The sequence below is a fragment of the Epinephelus lanceolatus genome, chromosome 11 (genome assembly GCF_041903045.1).
Source record: "Epinephelus lanceolatus isolate andai-2023 chromosome 11, ASM4190304v1, whole genome shotgun sequence".
Lineage (NCBI taxonomy): Eukaryota > Metazoa > Chordata > Actinopteri > Perciformes > Serranidae > Epinephelus > Epinephelus lanceolatus.
The window spans coordinates 19,921,561-19,935,180 of NC_135744.1; the positions used below are offsets into that span (position 1 = coordinate 19,921,561).

Genomic DNA, 13,620 nt, shown 5'->3' on the forward strand with positions numbered 1-13,620 from the left:
GGCGCTAACATTTAAGCTGTTCATGTATGAAACAAAAAACTGAGGCGTAAACATGTCATTTTACTGTAAGATGAAAAGTAAATAGTCAATAGTACCATGTGTGGTGACAGTGACATGGCTGCTGAACACAGAGGAGAGGTGGAAATTACAGAGAGCGATTACATAACTGGACTGAAGTCCACTTTCACTGCTTAACTGGGCCAAGAAGCCACAATGCAAAGACAGGTTATACAACAATGTCCAAGGCCAAGGGTCTGAAGCACTCATATGACACCACAGCGTGTGTGTGTGTATGTGTGTGTGCGTGTGTGAGAAAGACAGAGAAAGAGGCAGATTGTGAGTACAGACAGGTTTCACAGCGTGAAACACCGGTCTGTACTGTAACATTGCTGCTATTCATGGACATATGACTGTGTAACAACAATACAGCCTGTGTCTCTGAGGTCACTGTGTACTTGGTACTTGTTTAAATGTTCAGAAAGCTTCCTTGGTGCTGTGGGTGTCACGTCACAGAGCTGTATCTGTTGCGTAAAGCTACTGTACATATTATGAGCGAGAAAACATAACAGTGTGAGGTTCACATGAGGCTCTGGAAATATTATCTCAGTGCTCAGTACCTCGGGACATAGTTAATGTTAAACACAGGCATTTCACCGTGCTACACTGAAGCTAGTAGCTCACTGTAAAGCACTAATATACACTGAGGTAAGGAGCGTACTTGGTAAACCTCTTTGTTTCATGTCATAGAAGGTGTTATACAGACAGCTTGTCATAAAATATGCATCTTTAAGTTCTTGTTACACCTCACACCGCTCTCCTCCTGTACACACAGCTTTATTTATCGTGTTTTCAGCTCTGTTGCCTTTCTGGGTTCCTCATATAGATATATTCCTCACAATGTTGTTTACAGTAACATCCCCTGCCTCACGCATATGCAGTTTAAGGGCGCTGAGCAAACTGGGGCAACTAACAGGTGAGATATGAAGAGAGCATGCTTAAGTCTTGTTGTGTATGTAACAATAAAGAGTGAAGAAGGGTTTGGGTTATTCAGATTTCCATTTGTGAGGAGCAAACATGCTTGAAGTCAGCTCTGGACTCAGCGTCTTAAAAAGGAGGTGATCACGCAAGTGTCAGGGGTTGGGTACACCTGGCAGTCTGGTCCTCATAAGCCAATACATGGGAGGCACTTTGCGACAAGTAACATTTTTTCATTGATTGACCCTTTGCTAATTCCCGCCCCTGGACGCAGACTGGCCAATCATAACGTAGCATCAGGCCGGCTCAGACCAGGGTCCGACAACAACACAGCTGTGCTCCATTGACTCTAATGCAGTTGTTTCAGATTTCCGTCATTTTCAGGCTGGTTTTGTGGATTTGGAGCTAAATGTTGTGCCTGGGGCACGTCGTGTATTAATGATACTTGTTACCTGGAGAGGTTGGAAAAAGATATACGTTTCTTCCCTGTTCCAAAACCAAAATTACACCCTGAGAAGTGTAGGGTTAGCTAGCTAGCTATTGAAGATATAGCCTACTGAATGTATACACATGCTGCTTTTGCTTTTAAATGATTTATTCATTGTCATATGTGGCGATCAGCAGTGATGTGGTGGTTCACTTTTACACTGTGATCTGTAGCCTATAGTTCGGCTTTAGCTTCTAACTATCTTTGTCTTTTTAACCTGTTGTTGCTGCTGAATCAGTTTGACATCCTGGATATATCCTTCAAGCACAGACTGTAGACCCCTCTGTCTGCTTCTCTCTGGAATCACTCTTTCATTTTCCTAAAAATATGATAACATTTCATCAGGGAGAGCGGTTGGTTACAGTGTGGGCTCCATGCTTACTCTAACAGTTTGTCGGACCATAACAAAGGGCGGGGCTTGGCAAAAGATCAATTAAAGAATCAACTACAGCACTACTTAACTGGGACAGTTTGACCGCATGTGATTCGTTGGCAAGATGTTGAAAAAGTCAGACGTCTGGAATAGTTTCAAAGAATTCCAGATCGATACGATACGATACTATGCGATATGATATGATACGATATGATATACTTTGTTGTCCCCATAAGGAAATTTGTCTTGGACTCAGGAGCTGTGCTCAAGTATTGCTGCCTTACAATAATACTCCAGAAGAAATTAAGCATACACCATAAAAACAGATACTACACATAACAGTACTGCACATCAGCCATTCATGTGTTGCACATAACACCAGCACACAACAGAGCACCATAAGCAAAGCACCACACAACCCAGAAAGCATCAAGCGACATTCTTTAAAATCTTAATTGAAGTTGGCAAAAATTGATTTTTAAAGCGATTCAGTTTAAATTTGGGCATCCTGTATCGCCTGCCCAGACGTATCCCAAATCAGCAGCAAGCTTGGCAACTCACCTGAAAACTGTAAGTAGCAGCTTAGCCAGCTTTTTTTCTAGCTGTTATGGCCAAGGTTACAGTGACCTGCATGCTAACTAAGTAGCTGACTGTCACTTTATTTTAGGTGCATTCACTGAAAACTTCAAAAAGTCAGACTTATGTACCTGTTTTCATCAGGGACTCATACCTGCCCTTAAAAGAGATGGTACAGTTCTGAATAGTGCTGCGATATGCTTAAAAAAGTTCTGTTTGCTGCATTAGACACCATCTACTGTATCACACCACCACGGTACAGTCACCTCCTAATGAACACTTCAGTATCTAACTAATAAACCAACTCTGCCTCAACCTCCTCTTCTATTTTTATCTTACTATAACTTTCTTTTCGTTCTGCATGGTTTCCTGATTTGTTATTTAGAAAGATGAGTCACTGCGGCTCAGGCAATGCTCTCATACTGCCTAATATTTCTTGCTGTGTGACGAAAGCTGCTTTGGATGGCTGACCCTGCTGACCCACTGCGGTGGACGGGATGTGCAAAGAAAGGCCTCGTCACTACGACCAAACACTGGCAACTGACAGGGGTGGAACGGCGCCAGGGTACAACACTGCTGAGCTCCATGCAGCCCTGCTCTAACATGGCACAATCTGGACCACTCTCCAAAGAGAGAGTTATGAGAGGGAAGAATAAAAAACAAACGGCTGCAAATTTCTGCACAGTGGGATCAAACAGTGTCACAAGATGTCTTGACACACAAGTTAAAAGTACGATGACAGGTTATTGGCTGGCCAGACAACCAACCAAATCCAGTTTACTCCAGTAAAGGACCAGCATTGAGAAGATGCTAACATTTGCTAGTTAGCATTAACAAGGACAGCTGAGGCTGATGTCATTGGCTGTTCAGGTATTTGGTCATAAACCAAAGTATGAGACTGAGCAGGATTTTGGCCTGATGATCCACTGGGAGAAAATAGGGGTGGGAATCACCAGAGGATCCACAATATGATAGTATCACGATATTTAAGTCACGACACAATGTTATTGCGTTCTGAAATATGTTGTGATATGCTGAGTATTGCAATAAAATAAATTGCGATATATATATATTGCCATTTTTGTCAACTGTAAATTATATTTCCAAAAGAAAACTTGTTCAGTTTTCAGTCTGTTCATCTGATGTCAGCCATTTTTTCAGCAGCAAAATGTATCTAGTGGACTGAAAAAGCAATTTATTATACCATCCTAGTGGGCTACCTGAAGTTTAATTTGTATTTTTGTCATATTTATAATTTCTATGATAAAAAAATTGACACTAAACCAGCTAAAATACACCCTGACACTGGCATATAGATAACTGCAACCATTTGTGTGGAGAGGAAGAAAAGTCCGGGGATCAACAAAGTCAGTAGGATTTATCGTCCAGGCATGGGCGGATTATGAGACAGTGGGCCCCTGGGCACAGATAAGCAGATGGCCCCACCACCTCTCTGACATAGGAGCGAGACACACAGACTTTATAGATGTGAAGCCTCAGTGGTTTTATGTCTTTTAAGGGTCATTTTTGGGTCTCTTTGTAGTTGTTTTGCCCCATTTTGTTGTTGTATTGCATCTCTTTGTACTTCATTTGTGTATCTTTGTGGTTGATTTGCTCCTTTTAGCAGTTGTTGTGAGTCTCTTTGTGTCTCTTTGCAGCTGCTTTGCATCTCGTTAGTCGTATTGTGTCTCTTTATGGTGTTTTTGTAGTTGTTTTATATTTTTTGTGGTCTTTTGGCGTTGCCCTTATTCTGTAACGGCGTCAGGGGGAAATGTGGGAAACAAGGATGGACAAGAACGTAAGTTAAGTGGACGACAGTCCGAGTAGGTGGGTGGGAGAGTCCAACAACCACTGACTTTCACCTCAGAGGCCGGTGTTCACTTATGTTATGAATGTAAAGACAAACCCTGTTCTTTTTTCCCTAAACCCAACCATGTGTGCTTGTTGTTGAAGGAAAAAACGTCCATTTGCAGTGTTGTAACAATGTAGTGCATTTATTTTGAAAGAGACTGTATGCAAACTGTACATTGTCTGTGAAAACTGAAGTGTATTTTTAAAACAGACAATGCATATATCAGGCTGAAGTTGACATGGTGTCCCAGAACGTCAACAAGCAACGCACCCAGGGTACCTTGCACGTGATAGCTCCATGACCAAATGGCAATATGTGTCGAGGTCAGAGTGAGAATGTGTTGGAAGGCCAGGGGGGTCACCAGATACTTTGGGCCCCTAGGCCTATGCCCAGAAGGCCTGTACAGTAATCCATCCATGCCTCCAGGAATGATGAATGTCTGTACAAAGTTTCTTGGCAATCCATCTATTAATTATTGAGATATTATACTTCATACAGAGAATATGCTGTACCACATCCACAAACCAAAATAAATCCTAATTACATTATGTGCATGATAAAAAGCACTAACACTGCTAAAGCAAACTTATGTGCAGCTATCCCTGATGGCGACCACAGTGATTCTGGCTCTGATCCTGCACCAGTGCTGGCTGTACATACAGTGAAGAGCTGCTCCGCCTCTCTCACAGTATTCTAGAGAATCAATCTGCCCACACACAATACTGTAGCCTCACTTCCTAGCAGTGTTTCTTGGTGTGTCAGCGGCTGTGCAGCCTGGCTTGTGGTCAATACTCCCTCCTCCCTCTGGGATCGGTTGGCCTCAGCTCTAACTCACAGCCTCTCTGTGGCTTCTCAGACTTTGTCTCAATGGAAACAGCTACACTGGGAGCTGGAACAGCACATTACAGTGTTAACGGGGGATTGTCATTAAGCAACAAAGGGAGGCTCCCACGCACATTTACCAAGCATTCTTGGTATTATCAGTAATTACAGTAATGCCAGTTTCTATTAAGGGTATAATATGTGGCATTTCTGCATTAAAATGTCTAAAAACGAGGAGACCTGTGTTAGAACCACCCTATATTTCAAACTCAGTCACAGAATAGGTTGTGGATTCACTTTCCCTTAATCAGAGCAGAACTAGGAAGAGTGTCATCCTCTTACGATGCTCCTTGTCCATGGAATAATCTGCAAAAGACCTTAAACTTGGACACTCTGCTACCCTTATGTCTGTTTATGACTTCACCTGTGTCAGATTGTCGGTCCCGCCCTGATTGGCCTCACCTGTGTGTTGTTATCCTTCCCCTCACCAGAGTATTTAGTGTGTCTTGTTTTCTCTCAGTGCCAGTTCGTCTCAGCTCCTTGTGTGTCTAGCGTCCCAGCCTTTTGTTTCCCTGTGTCCTTTTCTTGTTTTTTTGTATTTGGCCTGTTGATTGACTCTGCATCATCTATTGGATTTGTTTGCATTCACTGACAGTCCTTTTGTGTGCTGCTGAACCTACCTTTTGACCAGTAGAGACTGTTATGTTACCTGAACTGTCTCCAGAGTCATGTCATCTCTCACCAGGTTCACCAGTTGCTACTCAATGTGCTACAATGACACGTGTGTCATGCCAGCCACCAAGCTAATAAGTATACTGACGTTATATTGTTACATATTTAACACACTTGTCAAGTTAATTTTAGTGTGATTATTTTGACCATGGATAGCAGCGTTGGGCTACCCCATGACTGAATTCACCACTTACCAATAAAGCCCAGACACATCAAAATAAATCAATAATATAACTATTAAATTAGCCTAGTGATGAGCAGTGATTTCCTCTACTCATATATGAAGCCAGTATAAATCCCAGAAGGATAAATCACACACAGGACCTAAAATATCTTATCTGTGAAATTAAAGTAAATGAAAGCTTTGTTTCCTCTGAGGGAAATGGTTTCAGCTTTCAGCAATAGTCAGGAGTGTCATGGCGACTTGTAGTTATATATCTGGGGAGGTGCACGTCATGCTATGGCGTAGGGTAAGGCTGTAGGTACAGCAATTCAACACATAAGAGTTTATCCCGCTTTAGAACTGCAGGTTTAACTGGGTTACAGTATCTTACATAATTCATTCATATCCAGAATCAAATTTGAAGACATTTCCTTGTAAATTAACTGTAATGAGATATGATGAATCAGATTAGATTGGTTACATAAGACAGAAAGCTTCAGCTGGCAGAGCTCTGACTTGATCTAACAAATGAAGAGTAGATGTCAGTGGACATTTTACATTTTGGCAACAAGAAATCTCAACACAACTAAACCTCACTGGTTTTATTTTCAGGCAGCAGAAAAATCAAAGTACTGCTAATGAGTTAGCTTGGGACATTTGAGATAACAACACACCGCTTTTTTTCCAGAATGGGTGTTTCTGCATTCACTGCTTGTCAGTGGAAACATGAGGCTTTACTGGCTCTCTAAGAGGATCATTTTTAAATCTACCAGAATCCATTGGCCTCTTTACAGCGCACTGTCTGGTGCCATGGGGGCTATGTAAATGTGACATAAAAGACAAAGTCATTTCGAGTTGGTGGAGCATCCTCGTCTGGGAGAGGAAGGATTTTATGTGCCAAGGTGAGAAACATGAGAGAAGGATATCAAAAGGAGACACTCTTTAGATTGTGCTGCGATGGAAAATGTCGAGCTGTGATACCTGTCACAAATTAAAACAAAAAAAACATGCCACCGTCTCCCTCTCTCTCTTCCTGAACTCATTGAACCTGCATGAGCTGCCGTACTGCCGGTGATGAGACTCTCATTTGTCATTCTCTGTAATTTCCTCATAATTCTTCACGCAATCTCCTCTTTGTGTGTCTTTTATTAGAAGATGCAGCGAATAATGGAACAAATAACGCTGACAAGATGAAGAATGGCCTTTGTTTTTTACAGCAGCACAAAGAAAACACTAACAAAGAGTCCAGCAGCAGCAGCTGTCTGAGGCGCGTGACTTATTCTCATGCAAAAAATGGCATTTTAAACATAATGCAGCGAGTTGGTGGCGACATGAAGGCTGTATGGGGTGTGTTACTGGGAGGGCGTTGGTTAAAAATGCTGCACCAGTTTAGGCAAGAAAAGAAATAGTTAACACAGCAGCTGACAGAAAAGAACTGTAGTTGCCTTTAGCATTTCCTAGGTGCGTTGCAGAGAAAGAGCCTTTGTGCTCTCTGTGGATAAATAAAAGTTTATAAAAACGTCAGACAATAAGGCTGAGGGGGAAACAGGACTTCACGTGTAATTGGCCTGGTGTGAACCATGCAACTGAATGAAGGCTGGCTTTGAATAGACAGTGAATGTGTCTCCTGAATAAAAGGTGCTTCCCGCTACAGAGTCTATATTCACTGACTGAATAGAATTAACTACAACAACCAACTGAGACACGATTTGTCATGGCCGATACCCATATTTAAATTTACAAAATTTTACTATGATAATTTTTTCCCTTTCTATAAACACATAACATCCTCCTGAGACCCAAACTTTTTATTTCTCCTAGCTATTTAGGATCAGTAGGACTCAATGCATATATGCATGTGGCAGGGGGCTGCAGCAAGGACACAGGCTGTGATCATGTGACTCCTGGCTTGTAGGACTAAGGAAGTGGTGTAAAAACCGACAGTCCACATAAGGGGGCAGTTTGTTGTGGTGGACGCATCACAAACACAGGACTTTCCCCAGGAGACAGATATGAAACCTGGTGAACTTTGCGTTATTTTAAGGTGCGTCATCAACGTGTTTCTTTTCCTCAACCTTACCCATGTAACTTTATATTAAGTATGTAACTTTGTGTTAAGTATGCGACGTGACAACGCCATTTGTGGGGCGCTTATTCATTGAATATGATTCAAACTCCCCTCCAAGAATCACCACCTTAACGTGGCGGAGGGGCTTGCGTGTCCTTGTGATCCTGGAAGATGTGTAGTCCAGGGCTTTTAGCACCTAGTAGGGTCTCCCAAAGCAGAGGAGGGGCCAGACTAAGAGCAGTTCAAGAAGACCATGATGCCACGGACCATTCTGGGAAAGAATACCTTGCCCAGTATGGGGACACCGGAGCCCGGGCATGCTGACCCCTGGTGTCGCACACTGGCTCTGGCCTGGGTGCCTCCTGTTAGAGGTGTTTTGAGCAAGTCCAACTGGTAGGAGAGCCCGGGGCAGACCCAGAACCTGCTGGAGAGATTATACTGTATATCTCGTCTGGCCTGGGAATGCCTCGGGGTCCCCCAGGAGGAGCTGGAAAGTGTTGCTGGGGAGAGGGACGTCTGGAATACTTTGCTCAGCCTGCTGCCCCCGTGACTCAGCTTCTGATAAGTGGTTGAAACTGGATGGATGGATCATTCTAACTGTTGGTGTCAACGCCCTAATTGTCCTCAAATATTTCTTTACTTCAATTTTTTGCGAGTTGTTCTCTGATACAGATCCATCTGTAATATATCCGAATATATATATTGACTGTGATACATCCACCTGGCTAATTTATCAATCTAGTTTTTACTACAACTGCACAAATGAGGATCCTGATGTTGTTTTAAGGTTATTAGCAGTAATCAAGATGAAGATTCCTCATTAGGATTGATCTCACTCTTCTGCGGTCAGCAATTCAAATGCTTGGTGACGAGCAAACCACAACAAAACTATAACCCTGTTGATGATCAGAACATAGCTTGAAACTGTATTTGGGCCCCAGTATGCATTTTTTTTCTTGTTCTGATGACTTTTTGGTGATAAATGGTTATTGTTTCTGCTTGTTATTGCCCCTCTCATTCATCATGTTTGTGCCACTCAGCCTAGAGCTGGGAAACAATTCAGTAAGTGTCTCGCTCTGTAATCGAATGTGTTTTTGTGATGATTCGATTGTACTGTTTTTGCAAATTGATGTCGGAATGAATGGTTCAAGGGAAATTGTAGTGAAAAGCTAACAAAATACAACAGTTTTGTTGTACATGCAGATGTAATGAGCAACAGTGAAACACTGTCCAATGATAAATAACCCATCAGAAAATTATTAATATTGGGATAGTGCCCAGACCTTATTGAGGAATCAGTCTTTGTTTGTTTGCAGTGATGTTCCTGTGTGATTATGCGTAATAATTAGAAAGTGACAAAGTCAAAACATACTTTAACACAATTTTTTTAGTGCATGTGTTATATGTGAGTTTGTGTGTGTGTGTCTGCTGTGTGTCTGTACGCACACATGACATTAACCCACAGTTGACCTGCTTTGAGTCTCCGCTGGCAGACTGAGACAGAGACTTGACTAAGCCACTGCTTGTCACGGTGCAGCCATTTCATGCCACGCAGGGGGGAAAGTGCTCCAGGCTGTACCCTGCTGACTGCTCAACAATACAGGCACGGCAGCAACGGGCACCAAACAGCTGTAAGACTCACTCACTGACCTCACATAGCGCCGCTCACCTCTGCCAGCCCCGTCACACTTACACCAGGGTTACTGTATCAGCCCAACACTGAGTCAAAATACAATAATTTCCATCCCTTTTGAGGACACTGTGAATCAAATGAAATGTTTTACAGGTTGTAGTATTCAGTATAAATGCTGGAATATGACTCTATGCTGAGGTAAGACAGATAATAAAACAGTAAATGCTCTAAATCCCCTAAAAATCCACTAAAAGCCAGATTACAGCGGCAGGAACAAAAAACCCACAAAAATCAAGTCACAAGTGTGAAATGGATCTCATATATCACATCGTCTCACACTCTCACAGCTAACAGCCTTCCCAGAACATAATTGCAGCCGATAACATCAAGGCACATCCTCAAGAGACATGCGTATAGTGACTGTGATGTGCGTGACTTGATGCTCATCCATCCGCCACCAGTCCCCATCATCCTCTTGAACATTGCATAATAGGGCAGAGATTAACCCCGCAGACCTAAATATCAACAGTCAACTCCACCTTGACCTTCTCTGTTTAATTTGATTATTTCTGTGGGGAAATAACAGTTCTGTGATGTTTTCACATGCTGTATGTACCTCTGATTTGCTTGTTTCAAATAAACAGGCGTCCAATTACTGTTTACTACGTGATGAATTAGTAACCCTCAATTAAGTCCTGTGTTGTGGAAACATTCACATTTCACATTTCTCAGGCCAGCAATGCAACGAATGACAAAGCTTTGATGATTTAATGGACCGTTTTTTGAAGATTTTCATCCAGGCAGGGCCCCCGCCTCCATTTAAGAGGGAACTGTATGAAAATTATTTGGGGGGAAGGGTGGTTCAGAAAAGGAGGAGGGGTAGGTATGTTTTCTTTTTGCCAAAGAGTGTTTGTGTGCTGGCAGTATGGGATGTTCCTAATGACTAATTTACCTGACGTTTAAATAAAAGTTGAAACTTAGACTAGTCGGCTAGTCTAAAACTAAAAATCAAACAAACAAACAAAAAACAATCAGAAAACAGTCAAAATTTAGCACAATTTAATCTATAACAGTCCGCAAGTGACTCGAGAATGTGTCCAGTTTGTAAAAAAACACACTTTATTTTGAAGCACAGTGAATTTCTGGCACAGATCTTTTATTTTGAAGTGCTGATTCCTGCTGTAGAATGAGTAAATAACGGAAAGCTACTCAACAGAGACAGCAAACTAGGTTGACGACATGGGCAAACGCAAGTATGGCACTGAATACGCTATACTGTGTGGACCTGAGGAGAACTCTGGACCCTGTGGCTGGGCCACTTGAGACCCACTGATCCATAAGGTTAATAAACACTGTTCCAAAAACATATTGCATGTATTATAAGAGCCATGTGAAATCCTTAATCACATTTTCAATGACCAATCTGTGTTTTAAAAATGAAATGTGTGACAGGACGCAGATTTCTGTTAAATTTGTCATAATTTTGTACTTGTGTGTCAGCTCTATGCAGAGCCTATGCCGTAGCCCACGCACTTGGACTACACCATTGTGAGCGTTTATACTTGTGCAGTGGTGTGTCTGTGTCACTCTGCAGTTACACCTCCGAACGACTAGTCAGCACTGGGATTTCTGTGAAGTGCTGTAAAGTTTAGTTGATTCAAAACACACATTAAACATGGCTTAATAGAGACAATTTCAAACACAATCACACAAATCAGCTTCACTATAACTCGCAGCATTCACAGACAAAGTACTTGTCTTTATCTGGACACATTTTCCCCACAAATACAACATGCTAATGTTTTTAGCACAAGCCTATGGCATTTTACATTGTATAAATTAGCCTAGTGGCTAGCGGACGTTTCCTCTCATATGAAGCCAGGGACAACAGCAACATTTAACAAAGGTAACGTTACAAAATTCAGCTCCATTACAACTCACAAGGTTCACATACAAAACAACTGTCTTATACTAAACACGTTTTCCAACAAACACAACATGCTAACATTATTAGCACAAGGTTATGGCATTTCACATTGTATAAATTAGCCTAGCGATGAGCGGACTTTTCCTATAGGCTACTCATATGAAGCCACAATAAATCACACACAAGATTTAAAATGCTATTTTGTGGAGGCTTTATTGTCTTCACAATTTATTGTTTCTTATATGTGAAATTAAAGTAAATATAAACATCGTTTCCACTGAGGGAAATGGTTTTAGCTTACATAAAATAGACAGGAGATCATTCGCCGTGACATGCAGTTAGATTTCTGGGGAGGTGAACGTCACATAAAATCGCAGACAAAACAACTCATTATCAGGTAACAAAAACACAGATCTTAGTTTTAGGTGATTATACACCAATGAAATCACGGTTATAAAAATTATACTTCGTTTATGATCACAGATGCCCCCAAATCCTACAACCTGGACCTTTAATGACAAAGCTACATTTTCTGGTGGGATATTACTCCTGTGGGGAAGGTGTTGTAGTTTTTAGTCTTAGGGTACACAGGAAAGATTATTAGGCTGAAGAGAGCTTACTTTTTTAAAAACCAAAATGTTCAGGACCCCTTCACACCCCAATAATTTTCGTACAGTCCCTTAATATTTTTACCTGACACCCCGTTCATTGCTGTGTCCTCTGCATTCATAGTATGTGAAACCCCTGATTATAATTGTCCCTCTGATAATAAAGTGCATGAATAAATGTGTGATTAATACAGTATAATGACTCCTATGACCCCTCATGGATGTCTGAGGCCCCTGGGCTCCCAGTGTGCTGTGATGATACACTCACTTGTATGAGCTGTCGGCTGTGATCTCCTCTTTGATCTGCCTGTTCACAGCATCCGCCGCCCTCCCTCTGCCCTCTCCTTCCACCTTCAGGACAACTTTCTTCTGCCCCTCCTGTTTACTGGACCTCTTTTTCCTCTCGTGCCCCTGCAGGAGGTCTTTCTCCTGCACCTTGTCGGCGATAGCGCTCTTCTCCACCCCGCTGTCCGCATCCGCCAGCTGCTTGGCGTGCCTGGACCTGTCCGGAGCCCGGTCATCACTCGGAGGTTGTTTAGGTATCCAGGGATGGTCGTACCTTTTCGGGATGGGCCAGGGTTTGAAGTCCTTCTGGTACTGGGTCTCGCTGTTGAACGGTGTTTCCGGTCCGTGGTACTCGTTCTTGGGTTTACAGCTCGGTTCGGGTCGCACTTTCCAGTGCTTAAAGTCCTCGCGCATCACCGAGCTGCACACGCGCTCCTCAGAGACGCACCTCCGCGGCGGCCGCGCCGCTGTCGTGGTGCGGTTGTCTGCGCGAGACGGCTGCGTTTCTATGGCGACCCGGGCCTGGGGAGGGTGGAGCGGCGGCTGCAGCTGGATGTGCTGCATCTCAGAGACGTCCGTGTACTTGGTGAAGACCAAAGGCACCGCAATGTCAGCCTTGTCCAGCTGGTTCCAGAAGCGGGCCATGCAGCACGCCCTGCTGATACAGGGCCACGCCATGGTGAGCTGTACAGAGCTCCACTACAATTCACTGTGCACCGGTCCAAAATGAAGAAAGATGTGTCTCTGCACTCCGGTATCCTGATAGGAGAGAAACAAGATGTCCGTGTGTGTCAGGATGCACGGAGGGCTCCAATACTGCTGACTTTAGATTGGGGTTTTCACTAAATCCATTTTGCTTGTAGACAGATTTGAATGTATTACTCGAATAAAAAGCAGTCGTCCTGATGTTTCCTCTTCTCCTCCTGTGCCCGCTCTGTCCCGTGCGTCTTGCTACATCACTCCACGGCAGGGCACTGCAACGAAAAACAGCCCCGCCCGCCTGCTCAGCATCCCGGAGACACAGGACTGGACCCACCGAGGAGAAAAATCAAAGTCAAGTCGGAAAGAATATGAAAGGTGTTCCGGTTTAATCTGCAACCTCTAAGCCGTTGTGACGCT

At 43.0% G+C, this 13,620-nt stretch overlaps 1 protein-coding gene across 4 annotated transcripts in view; it reads right to left on the reverse strand.

The window, feature by feature from the left end:
• Positions 1-13,539, reverse strand: part of map6a (microtubule-associated protein 6a) — a 31,658-nt gene extending 18,119 nt beyond the window's left edge. For 2 of the 4 annotated variants that reach the window (XM_078172340.1, XM_033645976.2), the window contains exon 1: positions 12,485-13,538. In XM_078172340.1, the coding sequence (XP_078028466.1) occupies positions 12,485-13,179 (695 nt within the window). In that variant the 5' untranslated portion in view covers positions 13,180-13,538. Of the gene's footprint in view, positions 1-12,484 lie in introns of all 4 variants that reach the window. The other 2 variants (XM_033645967.2, XM_078172341.1) reach the window with 2 other exon arrangements.
• Between the last annotated feature and the right edge of the window lie 81 nt (positions 13,540-13,620).